Source organism: Enhydra lutris, unplaced genomic scaffold, assembly GCF_002288905.1.
Source record: "Enhydra lutris kenyoni isolate GAN:26980312 unplaced genomic scaffold, ASM228890v2 scaffoldscaffold11, whole genome shotgun sequence".
Lineage (NCBI taxonomy): Eukaryota > Metazoa > Chordata > Mammalia > Carnivora > Mustelidae > Enhydra > Enhydra lutris.
In genome coordinates, this window is record NW_019154095.1 from 14,363,170 (window position 1) to 14,385,747 (window position 22,578).

The window sequence follows — 22,578 nt, forward strand, 5'->3', positions numbered from 1 at the left end:
CACGCTGTACGCTTGAAAAGAATGTCACATTGTGTGTCACTGGATGCAAAGTTTTAAAAAATTATTAAAAATTTCCTAAAAATTTTTTAAAACATTTTATTTATTTGAGAGAGAGAGAGAGAGAGAGAGAGAGTGGGAGAACACAGAGGGAGAGTGAGAGGGAGACAGTAGACTCCCCACGGAGCAGGGAGCCCCATGTGGGGCTTGATCCCAGGACCCCGGGATCATGACCTGAGCCGAAGGCATATGCTCTGATCAGTGCTTTTCATACTTTTTCACCATGAATATCTTTAAGAAATAAATTTATACAGTACTGCACATACATACCCCAAACCAAAAACAATGGTGACATGCACGCAAAGACCCTTACGAATGTGATATGCACTGGTATTTTCTGTTGAATTTTGTTCTCTTCCATCAGGAAAATTTCTGTTAAAGACCCTCAGTGAGGGGTACTTGGGTGGCTCAGTTGTGAAGCATCTGGCTTCGGCTCAGGTCATGGTCGCAGGGTCCTGGGAACGAGCCCCACATCAGGTTCCCTGCTTGGCGCGAAGCCTGCTTCTCCCTCTCCCACTCCCTCTAGCTTGTGTTCCCTCTCTCTCTCTCTCTCTCTCCCTCTGTCAAATAAATAAAATCTTAGAAAAAAAAAAAGACCCTCAGTGAGTTTCTTCACTAATGGATCCCACACACAAAAAATCTTCAGATCGTTGACCAATTCCTTATTATTTTGTCACATAATTGGAAACACTGAATTTAGAATCCCAGATTACCAGATAATCCCTACCAGGTAATACCTCTTGTTATGTTTTTATTCTGCGTACTAACCAATGACAAAATAAGTCTGTTATTATGTAGCATGATTTCTAAATTTATTCTTTTTTTTTTTTTTTTTTGAACTAAATTTATTCTTTTTAAAGTGATCTCAGATTACCCTCTGGAACACCGGCCACATCTTTGTCCTAACTGGTCTCTTCTGAAACAAGGTCTGGGAAGGCACACGAGCAGTTATCAAGCAGAACTTCTGGAAAACTCAAATCATCCAGCCGACCTGAAATGGTGGGGCCTGTGAAGAAATAATGCAGAAAGATTCCAAGGTTGGGACGCCTGGGTGGCTCGGTCAGTTGAGCGTGCCTTTGGCTCAGGTCCTGATCCCAGGGTCTTAGGATGGAGTCCCACATGGGGCTCCCTGCTCGGTGGGGAGTCTGTTTCTCCCTCTGCTTCCCCAAGCTTGTGCTCATGCTCTCTCTCAAATAAATCAATCCAAAAAAATATTCAAAAAAAAATTTTTTAAGACTGGGTATCCCTTAGCTTCTTGTCAACTCATGAAACAATTCTTTCTCAATCCAACATTTTGAACAGTTTCTAGTAGGAGGGTGCACCTTACACCATTAAGTCTGTGCAAATTTGTAAAATCAACAATTCTCTATCAACTTGAAATAAAACACAGAGAAGCCACTGTATATAATTCTGGTTTTATTGCTCATTATTTATGCCATTCCATACAATTTTACGTAGACAGACTCGGAGAAAATATACTGGGAGTGTTGAATAGACGGTGATAAAACAGATGAGAATGTTCCAGTGTTTTATAGAAGGTGGTCAGAGGCCCCGCTGCCACCATCACCCCCCAAATTTGTACATTTCATATAAAAAAGAGTAAAAATAGTTCATTGGCATTTAACTAGCATTATTCTTTGTCATCTTTGAACCACAGTAAGCCTGAACAACTTCAGAATCTTCAGAGCAAGACACAATTTGTTCCACGAGCAGATCTGTAGTTTCAGTTTCTTTAAAAACAAACAAACAAATCAACACAACAAAAACCACGTACACAACCCCAAAAACGAAAGTTGGCGTATTCCGGTGGTCTTGAATTGTAATGCTTCTATTAGTTCAAGATATAAAATGTGATTTAGCTTTTGAAAACCAGATTACACTTCTTTACCATAATTGTATTTACTGTGTAATTCCAACCATTTAACTGAGCCTAATATCAGCCCAGTAAAAGCCACGCATACAATTTAAACTGCTCTAATGCTAAGGACATGTCTTTAGAAGTTCATTATTCTTTGAAAAGTCAGACCCGAGCTGCACAGGTGTAACAGGAGGAACCAACAGTCTACCCTTCTAGAACCAGCAGCAGTTCTCAGGGTTCTCCACCCAGGGAGCAAATGCAGTCCCTGTAAGTCACACAACACATCAGTGACTTCCTGGTTACATGTCACTAACAGTTACCCTGCTCGTGATTAAAAACATCATCAAGCTTGTACTATGATTCAGCATTTGAAACACTTCTACGTTTATTACTATGAAAACAGATGTTCAGCCTGAGAAATCCACATGGCTACTTGAAAAGAAACAAGACCTGAAAGGTGGTTTTATGTTAAACCATTTAGAAGACCTGTTGCGAGAGAACAAAAACACACAGTGGCAGAGAAACAGGAATTTATTAAAACCACTGTCTCCCAACAATACAAAAATTAAATATTAAGGCATCTTTTACTCCCATCTTGGTATATGCAGCAAAGAGAAATGTTTTCGGTGGGAACCAGCGCTTCTACTCAAATGCTTCTGAATGTATTTGGCAGATTTATTTTATATTCCCCTATTCCACATGCGGCCGAAAACTCTCATGGTCAAACATCATGACCCAAAGGAAGAGAAGAGTATGAACAGATACTCACTTACTAAAAAGAAAGAAGCGGTTCACCCTTGAAAAATAAAAAGGAACTACAAAGAATATTATGTAATAAGTTCAAATATTAGTATTTAAATTTCTCTGGAGCAATTTATGCTTCAGTAATTAAGAGAAAGGAGAGATGAAGACTTGATTAAGACGAGAAGTCCATTAAAATGGATCACGCCACAGAGCAACTGTTTACTCAGTATTCTGATCCACTGGGATGAGAGTTTCAAAAGGGCTTCCTACTCCTTTAAAAAATAGCACATCCACTGGAATAAGATCATATAAATTCACATTGATTATTTATTATTTCCCATTTTGTCCATTTACAAAGATCAACCATCTTCATAAAGTATACTAAATGGTAACATTTCACCTTTTATTAAGGCAAGTTTGTGAAAATAATTTAATACAACCAGATCTTTTCATGAACTTTCAGCTTAAAACGTTTTTTTTTTTACATAAGAAACATACAAAAAAATTGTTTTATAAAAAGCCACCTCAATACCAGAAAAGAATAATAATGAAGGATTTTGAACCCAGTTTCCTTCTTAAAGGATGTTCTTCCCTTGTCTTCAATTCCAAAAATTATTCGTCTTCTTTAGAGCCAGTTTTGCTTAACTATAAAAAAGGGAAAAAAGACATCATCAACAAGATTAAGCTATCATGTTACTTGAATTCACTGTTTTCACTTACTATGACAAATAAATATTTACAGTTGATAGAGCGACAGGCAACAAGGTTCGTGTAACTTAACACCATTTACTGCATTCAGCATATTTAACTACTTGTCAACTTTAGGCTCAGCTACTTTAAAAAGGATTCTTTAAAAACACAACCTCGAGGCACCTGGGTAGCTCAGTGGGTTAAAGCCTCTGCCTTTGGCTCAGGTCATGATCTCAGGGTCCTGGGATCGAGCCCTGCATCGGGCTCTCTGCTCAGTAGGGAGCCTGCTTCCTCCTCTCTCTCTCTCTGCCTGCCTCTCTGCCTACTTGCGATCTCTGTCAAATAAATAAATAAAATCTTAACAACAACAACAAAAAAAACAAAACAAAAAAACCGCACAACCTCAATAGAACAAGGAGGGGAAAAAAATCCCTCGAAGCTTTCCAAGAAATAAATTGGAACCAAGAATACACAAAAGATGCCATTTACAAAATGATGACATTCTTCTATTATTTTCACAAATAAAGTCTTCAAAAATTTTAAAAATTGTGGCTAAAAAACCCCACATAAATTAAATACAGTTTAAAAAAATGCGATAAAAATCTTAAATTGCAAGTCTTTTCTGGTAAAAATCTACAGAATTTAGCAAATGGGGCAAGGAGAGTTCCCAAAGAATACACAGACAATTCTGACCAGAATAAAGACTGAGCCACCAAGAAATCCCCATTGAACCCAAGCCCTGAGAACCCCAGAGAATGTGGGAAGCTGTGAAAAGTAGAAACTGCTAAGTTTCTAGCAGTTCTAACATTGTGGCCTCAGCTCCTCTTCCCACTTTGAGGATCTTAAAGAGCTTTCTTTTAAGTGTATGTTATACCTGCAGTGCTTGAAATTAAAATTGAAGAATTTAATTCATGTAAAAATAAAAATAACAGTAAACCCATTCTGTAATCACCAAACATTTCTTAAACGAAAAGCTGTGTTTTCTAAAACAAACTAATAGGACTTAATGCGAAGAATAGTATTGTTTTACATTTTTGCAAACTTCTTTGTTACTGAGCTCAACAGGAGACCACTGGGTTTTCACAAATCTGCTTCTATAGTAAGGCAGGTATAATAGGAAACAGCAAACAAAAACACAGTACCAGTACTAAGAACAAACAGAGTTAATATAAAAATGCACATACTTAGATTCTAAACCTACTCGTTATCTTAGAAAATTCTTGAAAACACAATATAAAAGCACACATTCTATTAATGCTCTAAGAGAAGAGTATTAGTGATGGCGTCATCACTTTTCATGGGGCCTCTGGTAAACACCACAATCCACTTGTGAGAATGAGGAAAAAAAGGTCAACAATATCTTAACATTGTGATGTAAATAGTTTTGACCTTGTTGACACCCAGAGGGCCCCAGGACCTCCCAGGGATCCCAAGATCACATTTGGAAACTACTAGTTTAGGGTAACAGACTCTGAGTCCAGACCACATCTACGTGATAACTTCCCTCTTAAAAATATCTTTGTCTATTTCTCGAGATTACTGGATTATTTAAATCTTTATTTCATTTATATTTCTTGAAATTCTAATTTATATTAACAAAGACTCTATGAAAAACAAATGAGAAATTAAATTTCTGGAGCTAGGGAAGGAGGAGCACTAACACCTGTGGATTAATCAGAATATTTTTGAGCCCAATTTCTGCTGCAGGCTACTTCATGGAAAGGATGCACTCTCATTCTGAAGTTTGAAGCATTCTTTTTTTTTTTAAGATTTTATTTATTTATTTGACAGAGAAAGACACGTCAAGAGAGGGAACAGAAGCAGGGTGAGTGGGAGAGGGAGAAGAGGTCTTCCCATGAGCGGGGAGCCTAATGCAGGGCTCGATCCCAGGACCACGGGATCACAGCCTAAGCAGAAGGTAGATGCTTAAGGACTAAGCCATGCAGGCGTCCCTGAAGCCTGAAGCATTTTAAGGAGTGAAACGACTTGGCTGGTGAGGTCAATACAAGCACAGCCGGGACAACATGAAGTGTCCATCAGGCATCCATGGAGGCGGGGCCTGGGTAAATGAGACGGAGGGAGAAGCCGCACCCACACAGACATCTCGTGTGCGCTCAGCCCCTTGCCCAGGAGGAGGACCAGAAATACTGCTTCTTTATTCCGACCGCAGCTCACCCCACCCTATTCCCAGGTAATATTTTTGTACTAGACACAAGGATTATTTTAAGCAGTTTCTACAGCAAAGGTACCCCCATGACCCTAACAGCTGACTTTCAAATGAACTCTGAGAATATACTGCTTATAATTACCCATATTTCTCGGTCCCCACTAAAATCCTAATCTTTAACTATCCTTGGATCACATCTTCTCACAGCAGTAGTGGCACCAGTTGGCATGCAAAACTCATCTCATGAAGTCCTACAAAGAGGATTAACTGAACATCACTTTAATATACTGGAAAAGAAAAATACTAAGAGAAGTCGGCAAAAAAAACTTCAACGTGAAACAGAAACAATTCTAAATAGGAAAAACAGAAAATCCTTCTTGACGATGATGGGAAGCTCCATCTAGGGTTTGCCCTTAAAAAAAAAAAATACGGGGGTGCCTGGGTGGCTCAATGGGTTAAAGCCTCTGCCTTTGGCTCTCAGGTCATGATCTCAGGGTCCTGGGATTGAGCCCCGCATCGCATCGGGCTCTCTGCTCAGCAGGGAGCCTGCTTCCTCCTTTCTCTCTGCCTGCCTCTCTGCCTACTTGTGATCTCTGTCTGTCAAATAAATAAATAAAATCTTTAAAAAAAATACGAATTTTTACTAAGAAATCAAAGCATTTCTTTCGATGCCTTGTTTCTTGTTTCCACACTACTGCCAATCCACAGTCAGAGTTAGGCGCGTTCGTTCTTCACATGTACTTACATAAACAGTCAGACTTTATGGTACTTATAGCTTAGTTCTATAGATTTTTCCATTATTCAGAAAAAGAAAATCTAGGGGCACCTGGGTGGCTCAGTGGGTTAAGCGTCTGCCTTTGGCTCAGGTCATGATCCCAGAGTCCTGGGATCGAGCCCCGCTTCGGGCTCTCTGCTCAGCAGGGAGCCTGCCTCCCCCTCTTCTCTTTGTCTGCCTCTCTGCCTACTTGTGATCTCTGTCAAATAAATAAATAAAATCTTTTAAAAAATAAAAAGAAAAAAAGAAAATCTAAAACTGAAGGTGTAGGAAAGAAAAGAACGTGAAAGATACTTCAAAAATACTTACATGCTAAAGCAAAAATGGAAACAGACATTCCAGTAAAATTCAAAGGTTGCGGCGGGGGGGGAGGGGGAGAAAAAAATGGAAGATACAAATTTCATTATTTGATGGTAGACCAGTAACAATGTTTCAAAGCCCAGAATGTAAGTATTATATACCTTCACCACATCAACCCAGTTCCATCCTCGAGGAAGTTCTCCTTTGTGATCTACAGGACAAAAATAGTAACTTTATTTCTAAGACCAGGCAGTAATTTTTAAAGCAATGAATACTCTAACAAATAAGCTTTTATACATCACTCTACACAACAAATAGACTAAAATTTTAAATCACATATTATTAAGCTGGAAAACTAGTTTATCATCATTGTGAACTGAAAGCACCATTCTCAGGATATCTGCAAAATAATTTAGATGTACTCCCTTCTCACATTTATCCCATTTCCGTTCAAGACAAAACTGTGATATTAAGATAAAAACACGGAGGTGAGTTGGAAATGCCAGGAAGAAGAGCTAATCAACTTACTAGTTTCATGCACTTGTACAATGCTACCCTTTTTATAAGGTCACGGCTGATTTAAGTGAGTCGTGTTACTCTACTGCTTCGTGAGGGTTTTTAAACTCCGAAGCTAGGCTCAAGACAAGAGTCCTTATAAACCAATGTCTGCCTTCCAGACGAAGAGGAGGCCTAGTCAACTTATTTATTAACTTTGGTAGTCTGATAAAAAATTCATTATTTAACCTAACATTGTTTAATCTAACAGGTCTTTAATCTGCTGGGAGTGCTTGAAAACAAGCTGAAACTTTACATAAAAAATTCATAGTTTACAAAGTGATTTTGTTCTTGTAATAGAATATTCAAACTTAAAGAATAGTTTAATAAATATTAAGTGTTTCAGTTTAAAAAGACGTGACTTCCTTTATGCTTGATATGGCTATATACATCTCATTTTATGAAATCATCAAAATTTGCATTCAAAACAAATAGATTAGTTTTACACAAGGGAAACAGAAACTAACCTCCTGATTTCTTACAGGACAGAAGCAGTATTACTGGACCTCAATCTTAGATGCTAATGGCTCTCTTGTCCTTTATGCCTGTAAGAATCTTATCCGACTGTTTATTGGTTGTAAGGGGTATGGGGGCAGATCACCAATTTTATTAATGAAAACCATGCTAAGTTTTATTTAAAATGCAAGTTCCGGGGCACCTGGGTGGCTCAGTGGGTTAAAGCCTCTGCCTTCAGCTCAGGTCATGATCCCGGGGTCCTGGGATCGAGCCCCGCATCCGGCTTTCTGCTCAGCCGGGAGCCTGCTTCCTCCTCTCTCTCTGCCTACTTGTGATCTCTGTCTGTCAAATAAATAAATAAAATCTTTAAAAAAAATAAAAATAAAAAATAAAATGCAAGTTCCAAGTCACTAACTCCTGTATCATAACTACAGAAAGATAATGCCTTTCAGGTGGGCATCATCAAAAGAGATGGAGGTGCGGAAACAGTAATGAAAGGGAATAATCATAGGTCATTATGTATGAAAGCGACAGGGAATGAACTAATGGACAGAAATGCTACAGCATTAACAAAGAAATTAACCAACATCCTAGAAAAGAGATTGCAATGACTAACAATTCAGAGCTTTGGTTGTTCATGCTTTAATGTTAGGTGTAACAGAGCCCCAGATTTGTTATTTCACAAACCATTATGACTTCAAAAGTGTGTTCTGAGGGCCAACAAAGGTTGCTCTCTTTTTGTTCTGCCACACAGGACGTTAAACAAAACAAAAACAAAAAACCCGCCATCACTTTATAAAAGGGCATTATTTTAAACTTCCTCACCAAAGTAAAAGAGTCAGTTCTTTTCAATAAAGGGCAACTTGTAACCTTATACCAAGAATACACACACACACACACACACACACACACACAGAGGTACAGACAACAGTACACATGGACACACTTGTGTATAAGTATATAAATATATACATTTCCTCAATTGGAAAAAAAAGTTGACAGATCGATACCAATTTGCAAAAACAAAGAGATCAAATATTGGTGATATGAGGTGGAATTTATAATTCTCTTCTAAAGGTCCACAAAATGACTCTGGTTTAGAACACAGAAATTCTATTCTTAAATCTTATGCAAATTATTTAAATAAATCAACAGACAAAAACAGTATATTATTTATGTGCTAAGACCTAATGGTACAGCAGACTTCATTTCAAATGAAAGCTACAGTTCAAAGAATTTTTAGTAATGCACATATCTGCCAGAGAGGTAACCAAACAGGAAAGTCCCAGAAATGACAGAAACGATAGAAGGTAGGGCACACTTTTGTATGCTATTCTGTTTCTCACCCTCGAGACTCATTTATAGCTATACTGCCACTCACTTACCTTCTCCTCAAATGGTGAGCTCTTGCAGTGAAATAGTGGTAAATATTTTCCATATACATCTGTGACCTAAGACAGTGTCTGATCCAAGTGTTCCAAGAATGAAGAACAGAGAACTACTCCTCCAAATCAAAATATACTTATTAAGCACTCACATCACACTAAAAAGCAACCCATTTCTGTGTGTTATTAAAAAAAAAAAATAAACACAAACCTGTTTTATCTGCCAGCTTACGTTTCTGGGCTTTTGAAAGCTGTTCTTTTTTCTCTTTTTTCTTACTTGATGGGGCTGTATTAGGAGTTTCAACGGAGATGATACTGCTTATGGGTATCTAGAAAAAAACAAATAATTCCTGTACTAATGCCTTAAAACTTACTGAATTAGATCTGTAAAGTAAAATAATCCTGCATTATAATATCCATTTATTAGATCAGGTGCCATTTGTACATTGCTTTCATTCTTCTAAACGTTCCCATAGAGGGACTTACATGATGTTAGTTCCATTGTTATAACCAAGCCTCTGAGAAATAAGACCCGATACCAGCATTATGTTGAAGCTCTGAAGTTCTAAGGTAATTTTATAATTCAGCTAATTTGCTTTATTTGGAAATTTAAGTATGTCTTTAGAAAAATCTCATGTGCCTACCTAGAAAACCCTGATTCTCTGAAGAAATGAAGAAAATCTTCATGAATGAAGAAAAATATTTTGGGGGTGCCTGGGTGGCTCAGTTGGTTCAGTGTGTGACCGCTGATTTTGGCTCAGGTCACGATCTCAGGGTTGTGAGATTGAGCCCTGCGTCGGGTTCCGTGCTTACAGCAGAGTCTGCTTGAGATTATCTCTCCCCTTCCCTCTGCTCCTCCCCACCCAATAAATAAATAAAATCTTTAAAAAAAAGAAAAAGAAAAATATTTTAATTTGGATTCACGTAATCAGAGTGTGATAGGTAAAATTCGAAATTCTTACTAGGTGCCAAGCATTGCTGTAAATGTTGTACAACCTTGTCTGACCCTTACTAGACTCTTACGAGGCAGAAGCTACCATAATCCCCGCTGGACAGAAGAAGAAACTGAGCACAGTGAGGGTAAGACAGCGGCCCCTGCCCTGACCAAAACAAAGTCTCACGGTCAGTGGTGCAGCGAGGAGCAGTGAGGGTTTTCAGGGCCGCCTGGTGAGGCCTGCAGTTCCCCAGCTCTGCTACCACTTTCTCCCGCCCGAGAGCTGCCCTCAGGACTCTTCTGTGGCGTCAGGAATGCGGCAGCCAGAGCTGCTCAGGTAGAAGACCCAGAGCCTTCGCTGTCAGGAAGCCGCCGGCCTGCTTCACAGAACTCAACGGACTCTGGCCTTGGAAAGTCTCTCGGCACAGGACTGGGTGCAAAGGGTTCTAAAAAGAGATGCCTGTGGCATAAAAGGTGATGATTTCCTAAAATCCTTCTAGAAATAAAAGAACTGTTTTCCTATTCATGGAGTCTCTTGAAGCTTGCATGTTCAGAGTGAACTGGGACAAGACTATTCCCAGCTAAAGAAGGCCCCTGAAGAAAGCAATTTCCAACGTATTTGGGCACCACGTACGAAATCCTCCATCTGAGCTTTATGGAGACGTCAAATATGGTTAATACATTTAAACAAATATTTGGTTCAACAGCACCTCAGTTGTGGTGGGCACAGGAAGTATTCTAGTCTCACAGGAAGGGTAAGATCTATAGGATATGATTTCATTTTTAAAGTTAAATAGGCACTGAGAAACCTTAAATTCACTATTCTTACTTAACAGATGTAACTTGTTTTATTTCTTTATTTCTAAAGATTTTATTTATTTATTTGAGAGAGTGAGAGAAAGCATGAGCTGGGGAGAGGCAGAGGGAGAGCGGGAAGCAGGCTCCCTGCTGAGCAGAGAGCCCGATGCAGGGCTCGATCCCAGGACTCTGGGATCATGACCTAAACTGAAAGCAGACACTTAACCCCGACTGAGCCACCCAGGTGCCCCTAACTCATTTTCAGTCTAACATGAAATCTTTCAATTAAAAAAAAAAACTACTAACTAGTAAGGACAAATTAGTAAGAGAGTGAATAAAACGAAGCACGAGCTCACCGTAGAATTCACAGGCTGGTGATTCTCCATGAACTGGTCTTTATTGTCCTTGGCATATTCAAACAACGTGTAGGTCATGGCGGTCCCAAGATTGACCTCCACGGCTTCCTGTAACTTGGCTAATATGCTCTGCTTTACAGCTGACGATCTATAATGCACAAGAAATACATGGCTGAGAGAAAAGTAAGCGACAGTGTTACAAAAAGCAATGAAAATGGAACACTACTCACATGGTGTTGTTAAAAAAAGCGTTCATAGATATAATTGGAGGTGTTTGGGGATATGTTTCTGTCCAGGAAATCTCTATTAAGAAGGCTTTGGGATCACCATTTTCACCTATCTGAAGAAAAGGGAAATCTTAGGCTTGTAGAAAGTGACACAAAGACAGAATATTTATTTAATTATGACTTTGAAAATGATGAATTACTGCCGATGCTTATAATCAGATCAGAAACACTGTATTCTGGAAAGTTCAGGGGTACGGGCTAAGGCCTACCAGGGGTTGAGGGCCATAGTCATAACGTGACTTGAGGTCCACAACCTTTCTCTCCAACCAGCCCTCTGGCTTTTTCCAGTATCAAGACTGTCTAATATAAATTTTTGTTTCCATCAAAGCTTTCTGAGGACAAAGATAACATATCAATTGTGGGGTAAAGGAATAGAATGGACAAAAATAACAATCCACAAACTTGAAAGGCCTAATCTTCGCCCTACGTTTTCCAATTGCCAAATCAGACGAGGCCTTAAGAACGAGGGATTGATATACTTTAGCACAATCCCAAGACCAGAAAAGAAAATGTAAAATTTAGAGAAAAAAAGGGAAAGGTAAAGAGATAAGGTTAAGGAGTGCCTTAGGCTAGGTGAGAACTTTCAAGATCTACTCTCTGTGCAACCTTCAAATATGCGATACGATGTTACTAACTACAGTCACCATGAATCCCTCATTTTTTTTATAGCTAGAAGTTTGTAACTTTTGACCCCCTTCACCTGAATAACTTAAAGATGTTTTCTATTTCTTTTGCTTTCCCCACAACTTTTCGAAGGTTTTAATATCCATTAATGAGCCTTGCCTGAAATGATCATCAGGTTGGTGGTTGCAAAATGGTGATTTTTCTAATAAAATTATGGAATGATTCATGAGTCAGCATCTCATCCTTGCAAAGGGCTATGCCAATCTCCTCTGTAATATTTTTAGTATATGTGCTGCTTTTTCTATTTATTTTTAGACAATAGTAACAGATTAAAAAATTTTTCACCCCAAACTGTCACTTGCCCTTTACTCTCTGACGGCTAATTTTTATTCCCTTCCCCTCAGCATCAACCACAAGACACACCAATATAAGGTGAGGCTTAGAAATTATGTCAAATAATCTTAGGGACCTGTTGATCTATATCTATGTAAGTTGATGACCTCATCGGTTTACGCTCGTGTTTCAAATACAGACATAATGAAAAAGTGACAAAAGTTACTTGCTCTATGCAGTCTACTAAGTCCTTACTCAAGGTGTGTGTAGAAGCGGGGGGGTCCTGTGCCCCCTACAGTGCAAGGTACAGAAAATACAAAAATAGAAATAAGACCATTCCTGTCTTCAAGGGGAGCAGAGATTTAGGTAACTCACGAAACTGCAGCATGATTAAAAGTTTAAAAAAGACACAGAACAAAGTATGAAGAAATGGGGAGTGGCCAATTCTGCTTTGAAGTCAAGGGAGAGCTAGAAGAGGGAGGCCCAAATACATCAGAGAAGCCTGAGTTAGGCATTAAAGAAGAAGTAGGTTGGATGAGGGACGTGAGGTGAGGGGAAGAGCAAAAGATGTGCCCACGGGCACAATATTAAAAAATGCAGGGAAATGGTCCACAGGCTACTGGGTCCAACGGACGGTAGTGGCGGGGAAAGTCTGGAGAGGCAGTGTGAACCAAACAGAAGGGCCCTGAGGGTCAAGCTGAGGAATTTAATTCCTATTCTATAGGTAGGAGAAACCCATGCGGAAACCCTTCACAACGAAGGAATGGGGTAACTAATGTGTTTCCGAGAGTTACCTAGTCATCTGCAGGACTACTGGTGGTGTGGAGGGAAGCTTCAGACCAAACTGAAAGGGGAGAATGGTCTAGGAGCTTACCGAACCAGTCCGCTAAACAGGAACTGAGGGGGCCTGACCAGGACCCAGCCAGACCTGTACCCTTGTCCTCTGGCTCTCAACATGTACAAGGTTTCCAAGTTTCATGTTTTATTCCCTTGCGATCCATCCTGCGGTCACAGCGGAGAATCCATCCTGTAGGACACACACATGTCCTACTATGTTCCGTATACTGTGTCAACAAGTGACCACACTTGTTAATACAGGTGTTTAGGGAAGTATGGGGCAGTTCTCAATCTCCCATTTGCTAAGGGGAAAGTGGCAGTGCTTGGGGACCTTTGGGGAGACAGCTGGATTCATATGGAAGGGCCTAGCACTTGATCCCAGTGTTAACCTTGGCCATTAAGTTTTTTTGTTGTTTTACCCATGGAGTGGTGTAAGGACTGTTGAGCTTGAAAGGAGCCAAGCAGACGGGAGAGTCTCTAAAGAAAGTAATGATAAAGAATTTATCTTCTGTAACAGTCTGTAATAATGACATATAAGAATCCCTTATCACATAATTTATTTGAAATAATGATGTGAATAACTAAGTCTTAGACCAAAAAGCTTTCTCACACCACTACTGCTTATAACCATCTGGGAGAGCTGGTTTCTTTTATTTACTTACAAAACAAGATACTGGTGATGTTTCATGTTGAGAATAGTTGTGGGCAAACTCCCTTTTAAAGAATATGTAAAAAAATATTCACACATATTGTTAATACAGAATTAGGAAAGTATCAATTTTTCTTGACTATATCATAGGGTGGGGAAAATAATACTAGACTTGGAATAGAAACCAGGATTTTAATTCTAGTATTTATCAGCATCAGCTGGGAAAGCTTGGGAAGTTATGACTGAGAGACACGATCTTTAAGGTTAGAAGGCAAGACCATGTAACTTCTAAGGTTTCTTCCATTTCTAACATTTGATCATTCTGTCACAATAAAAACAAGTTTCTCTTAGTTTTTAAAAAGTTTCTGAATTGTTCCCCAAAGTTAAAAATAATTGATGTCACGGTGATGAGCTTTCATTCAAATGCTTCAGAAAATCCAAAGAGGTAATTGATTTAAACCGTTAAATTTAAAAAAATAAAAGCACTTTCAGCAACCTTCAATCTTTTCTAGCAAAGTAGCAAGGGCTCCTAGTCATGTCATGTCTTACCCGATATTGAAAGGAAACTGGACTTAACTCCCGGAAACTTTCGTCTCCTTCATAAATGGAACGCAGAGCTTCCAGTTCCATCTGGAAAAAAATAAATGTATCAAATGAGTTTTGTTTAGTGGTATAAATGGATTGACATAGAGGATGTTTAGTTTCTGATTCAAGCCCACTCAACTATGTAAAATTTAGTTACTTTTATGGCCTTTGATGTTTATAATAAATGTATATATGTGCAAATAGTAACACAATGTGAATACTAATACTTCCTTCAAAGTTATGTGCCAGGCACCCCTGAGCATTTTACAGTGCACTGTCTCACTCATTCTCACTTCAATCCTGTAAAGAATATCTTATCTTCTCCTTTCTACCCGGGAGGAAAATAAGTCAGTTTAAAGTAAATTTAGATCATGTGTCCTAGGCTAGGATAGAAAGAGCGTTACACTTGGAAATGGGAAATACAAAACACAGTATTTCCCCACTATTTACATGTATTATTTATGTTTGAAATCCTTCCCACAGAATGATATGAAACTTGAAAAAAACACCTGCAGATCACAAAAAGAACTTAAAATGATGGTTAGAAAGAGGTTTGACGAGAATCTACCCAAGATCGGATAAAAAGGACTTCAAGAGAAAATGTAACTAATAATCCTTGCCTGGAAATATTTCTTAGAACACTGTGGACTGACAAATGGGAAGACTCAAAGACTGTTGTGATTACCGAAGAGCACCTGAAGAAGAGAAGCAAAGAAAGACAGTACTTTGATACATCCTTTAGTTTTCAAAAAGATGCACATCGTGAATGCTACAAACTAAAGGGAGACAAAATTTTAGAATAGATTATTAAAGAAATAATTTGTGGGGGCCGAGAAGAATAAAGAGTAGCAGTCCCTAAGCCTTGGCAAGCATATGAAAAACAAGATAAATGTAAACAAAAATGTTAGAGAGGATAACTTGATTGGTACGTTGAGGAAAGGCACAGAACCCAGGTCTACCTGGGTTTCTCTTGCTACCTTCATGTGAAAAAAATACAGGAGTTCAACTGGATTCAAGAACCAAGATGAGATTAGAAAGAGTCAACTTACTCAAAATATTGGGTTACTCCTCCTACCCTTAATCCTTTCTTGTATTTTAACTAATGAGTAGGACAGGAACAAAAATTGAAGGCAGGCTTATGAAACTGATGAATGACAATTTGATGGAATAGTGAATCATGCTGGTGGCTGAATAAGAATTCAAAGTGTCCTAGAAAAACCATCTAACAAGATGAAATTTTATAGGGTAAGTGGAAGAACGTGTCTTTGGATACCTAAACACAGTAGAGGACGAAAGATAAATTGTTTTGCACAGAGCACTTAAAGGGCTGTAATTGACAGAAACTAACTAGAAAACGGTGATGCCACAATTTAAAAACAGGACATAAATAAATTTATAATCTGTCCACAAATACACAATCCCAAGACAAGGAACAAAAAGAATGGACATATGGAGAAAAAGTGAAAAGGAATCATTTAGTATGAGCAGAGGGCATCGGAAAAAACGGGGCAGGAAACAGATTTCAAAGTTCTGAAAATCAGTCGTGTGGAAGAATGGAATTCTGTTGTTAAAATCCCTGGGCCCCTCAGGAACTTCAATCCAGTAAATCCGAGGTACAGTACAGGCACTTGTTTTTCTAACAACCACCCGGATGAGTCTAAGGCAGTGTTCCATGGGCCAAACTTTGAGAAACATGACATGATACACTCCACACGCCTCGACTTACAAAGTAACCTGGCAAGAACAGTTCAGAAGCGATTTCAGGTATCAACCAGCTTGTTGCCCTTTGGGTCCTTCCAATGGTAACTTCCATTCCAGAGATTCTATCACATCTATCTTGTAAAAGTGCTAACTTTGAACAAACATATTCTAAATGAAGAGTGAATTACTTGGCTAGGAGACTCGCATTCTAGTTCTGATTCTACCCCATGCTCACTGGCAGCCCCAGGGCATCCACTTTACCTTTGCAAAACTCTTCCCCTCATCTGGACGCATTACACCAATAGGTGGCTCCCCTAGAGATGACCTGTATCATTCCCCGATCACATGATTCAATGTCAAAGTGGCATTTCATGAGAAAATCGCTGAGCATAAACTATAGGAGTCAGGCGGTACATGTTCGCTCAAAACAGCCTTCATTTCCACCGGACAACTACCAGGTGGATAACTGATTCCACCAAACAAAAAGGCCAGAAATCGGTGACACTTAGTGTCATGATTTTCCTCCACTGGAAATTTAACTAACTCAGCTCAGTCTCTCCCTACCAGCCAGGAGATTTTAAAAATTTTAAGGTGATCAGATTGCAAGAGGCTGAACTCCGTACAGGAGCGCTGAACAGGAACACTGGGGATTGAAGGCGAGGCAAGAGCACCGGGTCGCCTTCCAAGGACACGCATCCTTGTTATTAAGGTGGCGTGGGGCCACCCCCGGGCTTGCAAAACTGAAAACTCCAGGGAGGAGCGGAGGCAGAGGCGGACCCTTCCCGTTGCCGCGTGCCTGGCCTCTCCTCGCAGGGCGCCCGGAAACTTGGGGCACCCCAGCCAGGCTCTGTCCGCTCTAGGGGCGAAGGCACGTGCGGAGCCGCTCGTCCCGACCCCCGGTCCCAGCCCGCCCTCGGGGGCTCAGCCGCCTCCCTTGGAGCCGAGGCGCCGCGCCGGCACGGGGAAAGGGGCGTCCAGCCAAGGGGACTCACCTCCTGGTCCTCGTTGGCACTCATCGCGCCGGCCGCGGGACGCCCCCCCGGGAGGGCGTCTGCGACCACGAGAAAGCGAGAGCAGTGGCCCCGCGCCCGGGGCGTCCCCCTTCCAAGCCTGGGCTGCGGGAGGCACACCCCTGGCACCGCAGACGAGAGTCACGCGCGCCCCGGGCCTTCGTGCAGCGCGAAGCAGCCCGCTGGGGGGTGTGTGGGCGGGGAGCCCGAGGCCGCTGAGGGTGGGGCGCCCGGACCACCGGGGAGACGCTGCGGGGCGGTGCCGCAGAGGCTCCGCCTCCTTTTCCTTCCTGCTCCTCCTATTGGCTCCTTCTCTCCCCACCCCTATTTCCTACCCCCGTAGGAGACGCGCTTCTTCCTATGTTTTGTGGAGCGGCGTTAAGTTTCGGGACAGCGGTTGGTGTAGAGCGCTGTCACTCAGATGCAGAAAGTGCTTCCTGTGCCGGCGCGGGCGGGTACCGGGAAGTCTCGCTGGCGGGCACCGGCTCCGGGGCGGTGGCGGTGGGGACGGGCCCTGGCGTTCTGCAGGTCACCTGCCTGCTTCCCTTCGTCTTCCCCCGGCTTGCGGCGACCGGCCACAGCTGCAGCGGGCCCGGGGCGTGCGGCCTGGGTGAGTCCGGCCCCGGAGACCCGCTAGGGCAGGCGAGATCGCCGAGACAATGCCGGTTTGGGGCGGCCCTGCGTTTTCCTTTGGCGTCTGCGGGGGCAGTCCTGGCATTTCTCTTCCAGCCCCTAGAGAAAAGACGCACCTGTATCTAGGGCCTTCGGGTTTAAAGGGGAGGAGACGGGGAAGAGAGCGTCTGCCTGGAGGGCTGCGGCGTTATTTCTCCCTTCCCTCATTGGATTCCCAGGGCGGAATGCTGAGACCCCGGGGATGGTATCTTTCTAAGGTGGCTGCTTCACGTTCTCAACATCTCCCTGCCCCCCACCCCCGCTCCAGCCCGGCCCCAAATTGTCATTCCTCTCCGAGTCGTCTTGTAGTCCTTGCTGGCCTTGTGTACTACACCCTGAACCTCCGTTAATTAAAAAATAGTGACCACATTGCTTTTTATTTTTTTTTAACCTGCCACTTGATTAGGTCGCCTTTCTTTGCTGTATGTCATCCTTTTCAAGAAACTTCCTATTTTCCACGCCTGCTTCCAGATTCCTTGCTTTTGCGTGACACGGTCTCCCATCCAGTGTGTTCATTCACGACTTTTGCACCTCCTTCCGTGTCATACTTTGTTAGTTGCCTCATTGGCTTCTTCTAGGAGAGCTGGGAATGTCTACAGACTGTCCTTAAGAGCCACACAACCTCAGCATCTGTCCTTTGCCAGTGTTTTTCCCAATCCCATCCCTTTGCTGTGGAATAAGCAGTACCGTCTCAAGTGCCAAAAGTTTTTAAATAGTATGTGGCAAGAATTTCTGATCAGTTTCCGTACAGTAATTTTTGGGGTCAGAATTACCGTAATTTAAGACGGGCTGTCCATTATGATAGCCAGTAGCCCTATGTGGCTATTGAGCATGTGAAATTGGCTAGCCTGAGTTGACATGTGCTGGGAGTGTACAGTGCACATCAGATAATGAAGACTTGGTACAGAAAAGTGAAGTATCTCATTAATAACTTACATTAATGTGGAAGTGTTAATATTTTAAGGCATATTGGTTAAATAGAATATTATTAAAATTAATGTCGCTTTTAAAAAATATTTTAATATGACTAGAAAATTTAAAATTATTTATGTGGCTCACAGTAATACTTCTTTTGGATAGCACTGATTTAGAGCTTTGTAAGTCGTTTCTAGGTCCCCTTATTTCCACTCCCATTTTCAAAGACCACAGCTAATTCTCTTGAGCCTCTGGTGGTTTTAAATGAAGAAATGGACTTTAGGGCTCTAATCTAGATTCCCTGGTGTAAAGTAAAGGCCCCTGTTTAATGTGTTTTGACCATCTCTTCTTAATTTTCACCCCCAAATTCCCTAGAACTAGAGTTTTTCTTTCTCTGAACTTGTGAGCCTTTGCCCTCATAGCTTAATCCTGTCTGGAAAATATCTGCTTAAATAATTTTAAACCTCTGTGTCTTGTAGAAATGTATCATTTGTGATGAACTTTCCAAATCATTTATTCAATACCCATTATTCCTCAGTACTTAAATGTAAGACGCCTAATGATCTTTTTAAAATTAACTTTTCAGTTAAAAATATTTGGTTATTGAGTGGTGGCACAGTGCTTTTCACTTTCGCAAAAATTGCATTTGAGTTCTGTATGATATACTGGTGAAGATCACCTTTGAAAAGGAACTCTTTTTTTTTTTTTAAATTTTAAGATTTTATTTATTTGTTTGACGCACAGAGAGCGACAGCAAGAGAGGGAACACAAGCAGTGGGAGTGGGAGAGGGAGAAGCAGGCTTTCCGCTGAGCAGGGACCTGGACACAGGGCTAGATCCCAGGACTCCAGGATCATGACCTGAGCTGAAGGCAGATGCTTAAAGTCTGAGCCACCCAGGTGCCCCGAAAAGGGACTCTTGATACATGATTTTAGGAATGAGAAATGGTCTTTAAAATATAATGGCAATTTTGTTTGGAATAAACACATTTTTATATAATTGCTTTTCTATAGTTAGTGTGTGGTAGGATTTATTATGGACTGATTCTCAGCTGAAGAACACAGTGGAAACATGTCCCTCTTAGACGTTTTCATTCATTGTTAGTATTTCTCGTCTAGATTTTCATTTAAATATACATTTCACATTAATTATGGAGAGATGAGAAAACATAGCTATTTAGATAACTAGCACATTTTTAAAATAATTTTCTGGGAATTCAGAAATTAGATGTTAGCCATTATAGAGAAATTAGATAGTTGCATTTATTATATGTAAGTCAACGGTTATTTTTCTTTATATCAAAAATGGGTCATGAGACCTATTTTAATTTAATCACCTCTCTGCGGACACTCGAAAAGACTCCGTCTGTTGCCTTTTTGTAATGTTTTATAAATAGTGGAGGCAGGTAGATTAGATATGGATATGGGCTTTTAAAACATTTTGAATGTATTTACATTTCTATTTCAGATTTTTTCCTGACATCTTGAACATGAGCCCCACACAGTGGGACTTCCCTGTGGAATTATGTTGCCGGCCAATGGCTTTTGTTACCCTTACGGGCCTGGATGTAGTTTATAATGCTGTCCATCGAGCTGTCTGGGATGCTTTCTGTGCCAATCGGAGGGCTGATCGGGTACCGATTTCTTTCAAGGTGCTCCCAGGTGACCATGAGTATCCCAAATGTAGACCTAAGGTAATGGCATGATTTCATGGGAGCTTTTCCTTCTCTCCCTCTCTTCCTCTGTATGTGAGGTATATGCCTTTTTTGTTCCTAACGTCTGTGTTGAAAATCCCTGAGTTTATCAAAGCCATGGTTGTAGTGATGCATTAAGAAAACCCAGGGCTTTTTCATGTATGTAATGCACTATATTACGTTTAATGATAACTAGATTTTTTAACCCCAGAGGAATAATGACTCTATAATTACTAAGCTTTCTATGCTGGGTTTTCTTTTTCTTTCTTTCTTTCTTTTTTTTTTTTTTTTTTTTTTTTTTTTGTATTTGCTTAAAACCCCTCCCAGTCTTTGTAAGGCCTTCTCTAAAAGGAAAGTCTCACATTCCCCATTTATCATTACCAGTATCATTGTTATAATCTACAGTCTTTGCCGTTTCGTTCAGTTTCACACACCTTTTGAGCACTTACTTTGTGTTGGGTTCTAGGAACCATGCATTAGGCTGGTGATAGAAATTTAAATAAGACTAGCTCTCTGTCTCTGGAGAGTTCTACATAAACTAAAACAGTTTATTTAGTGAGGAGTATGGAAAGGTATTACATTCAAAACTGAATTTTAGGTTGAACATCATACTAGAGCTTCTAATTTACCTGGAAAAGTCAGAGAATGATGTTAAGAATAGCAGCTAATACGTGGAAAGTGCTTACAAGGCCAGTTTACTTTTTCAAGAAAATCGTGTATAATTGATTTGCTGTTTATCATAATTTTTTTTTAAGATTTTATTTATTTATTTGACAGAGAGAGAGATCACAAGTAGGCAGAGAGGCAGGCAGAGAGAGAGGAGGAAGCTGACTCCCCGTTGAGCAGAGAGCCCGATGTGGGGCTCGATTCCAGGACCCTGGGATCATGACCTGAGTCAAAGGCAGAGGCTTAACCCACTGAGCCACCCAGGCGCCCTGTTTATCATAATCTTAAGAGCTGGTTTGAAAGTCAGTTGACAAGACACATTGATCAAAATAAACCACCTGCTCTTTTTTATTATTATTTTTAATAAACATTGCTCTGGAGCAATGTTCCTGACAGACTGGTCTTTGGACCAAGGATATCATCATCACTGGTGATGTTTATGAAAAATGTAAGTGCGAGGCCCCCTTCGTGAAACTCTGGAAGGGTAGGGCCTGTGGATTTGGTGGCCGGCTGATCCTTCGCAGACCACATGCGGTTTCCTATCCCCGGCTGTCAAAGCTGCATGGTTTTTCTGACATTGTGCAGGGGACAGCACCCCAGCTCCTAGGTGTTTGTCCTTAGTGTGGAGTTTGTGCCCAGGAGGGCCAGTGCCCAGCACAGCTCTCCTTTTGTCCTGGATCCATTCTCCCTCGCGGGAGTTTTTCATGTGCCCATTCCTTGTTCTTCCCTGAGTCCCTAAGTTTTTTGTTTCCGATTCCTTCGCTGGATAATAATGACACTTTATTGTCTTTCCTCCCTTGAAGAGGCTGTTGGGGGTAGTCTGAGTCGGGGCCAGCACTCTGGAAGCAATTTGAGGTTTCAGTGAGTTTCTTCAGGGCTAACGTTCACACCAACACCTCTGTCTCTGCCGATGTGGCACTTAGTGTGACCCCTGAGTGACTGCTGTCGTGCTTCTGTATTTAAGAGTTGTCTTTCATTTTTCCCTCCATCCACAAGTAAAGTAAAATGCAACATGTCTTTGAAAGAAATGAAGCCATGTTGGGTTTTAGATTGTATTTTATTTGAGCTGCTTTGGCAAGATTGGAAACTGGAATGAGGAATAGGATTTACCTGGAAAGAGGCTAATGACTTCCAGGATATTTGAGAGCCTTGACGTTATTAGAAGTGCCCTGGCTTTGGTTATTCTTTCTTTCTTTTCTTTTCTTTTCTTTTTTTTTTTAAAGATTTTATTTATTCATTTGAGAGAGAGACAGAGCACAAGCAGGGAGACAGGCAGAGAGAGAGGAAGAAGCAGACTCCCCGCTGAGCAGAGAGCCTGATGTACGGCTCTATCCCAGGACCCTGGGACCATGACTTGAGCCGAAGGCAGATGCTTAACCCACTGAGCCACCCAGGCGCCCCAGTTATTCTTTCAGCGGAAACTGTAACAGACCCACGGTTGGGATTCTACCTCCAGTACTTGTTAGCACCCACATGATCTCTGTAGACCTCAATAAATAAAATGTTAACAATGTGTCATGTGTATGTGGAAT

The 22,578-nt window shown here is 40.9% G+C and overlaps 2 protein-coding genes across 7 annotated transcripts in view; one reads left to right on the forward strand and one right to left on the reverse strand.

Moving 5' to 3' along the window:
• Positions 1-1,462: 1,462 nt before the first annotated feature.
• LOC111144595 (RWD domain containing 4) lies at positions 1,463-17,301 on the reverse strand. 4 transcript variants are annotated; one of them, XM_022498971.1, is made up of 8 exons: positions 17,084-17,301; positions 14,355-14,435; positions 11,306-11,415; positions 11,076-11,223; positions 9,199-9,316; positions 6,753-6,802; positions 6,601-6,603; positions 1,463-3,304 (listed from the first exon to the last, which is right to left on the reverse strand). In XM_022498971.1, the coding sequence occupies exons 1-8, from the start codon at positions 17,105-17,107 to the stop codon at positions 3,272-3,274; spliced, it is 567 nt and encodes a 188-aa protein (XP_022354679.1). In that variant the 5' UTR covers positions 17,108-17,301; the 3' UTR covers positions 1,463-3,271. The 4 variants fall into 4 exon arrangements, with proteins under 4 accessions (XP_022354679.1, XP_022354681.1, XP_022354680.1 ...); XM_022498973.1 differs by lacking the exon at positions 17,084-17,301 and adding an exon at positions 13,194-13,346 and having other exon boundaries at positions 14,355-14,416; XM_022498972.1 differs by lacking the exon at positions 6,601-6,603 and having other exon boundaries at positions 17,084-17,270.
• Positions 17,302-17,671: 370 nt separating this feature from the next.
• LOC111144447 (trafficking protein particle complex 11) overlaps positions 17,672-22,578 on the forward strand; it is a 46,959-nt gene continuing 42,052 nt past the window's right edge. For 2 of the 3 annotated variants that reach the window (XM_022498762.1, XM_022498761.1), the window contains exons 1-2: positions 17,672-17,711; positions 20,155-20,380. In XM_022498762.1, the coding sequence (XP_022354470.1) occupies positions 20,177-20,380 (204 nt within the window). In that variant the 5' untranslated portion in view covers positions 17,672-17,711; positions 20,155-20,176. Of the gene's footprint in view, positions 17,712-20,070; positions 20,381-22,578 lie in introns of those variants that run through there. The other variant, XM_022498764.1, reaches the window with a different exon arrangement.

Bases quoted from the DNA above. Each gene is read 5' to 3' on its own strand.
- LOC111144595 (XM_022498971.1), bottom strand. From the start codon at position 17,107: ATGAGTGCCAACGAGGACCAGGAG. The intron at 11,224-11,305 runs GTGAGTAGTGTT...TGTGCATTATAG, and splicing joins GCTTTTTTTAACAACACCAT to ATCGTCAGCTGTAAAGCAGA. The intron at 6,803-9,198 runs GTTTGTGTTTAT...TTTGTCCTGTAG, and splicing joins TAAGCTGGCAGATAAAACAG to ATCACAAAGGAGAACTTCCT.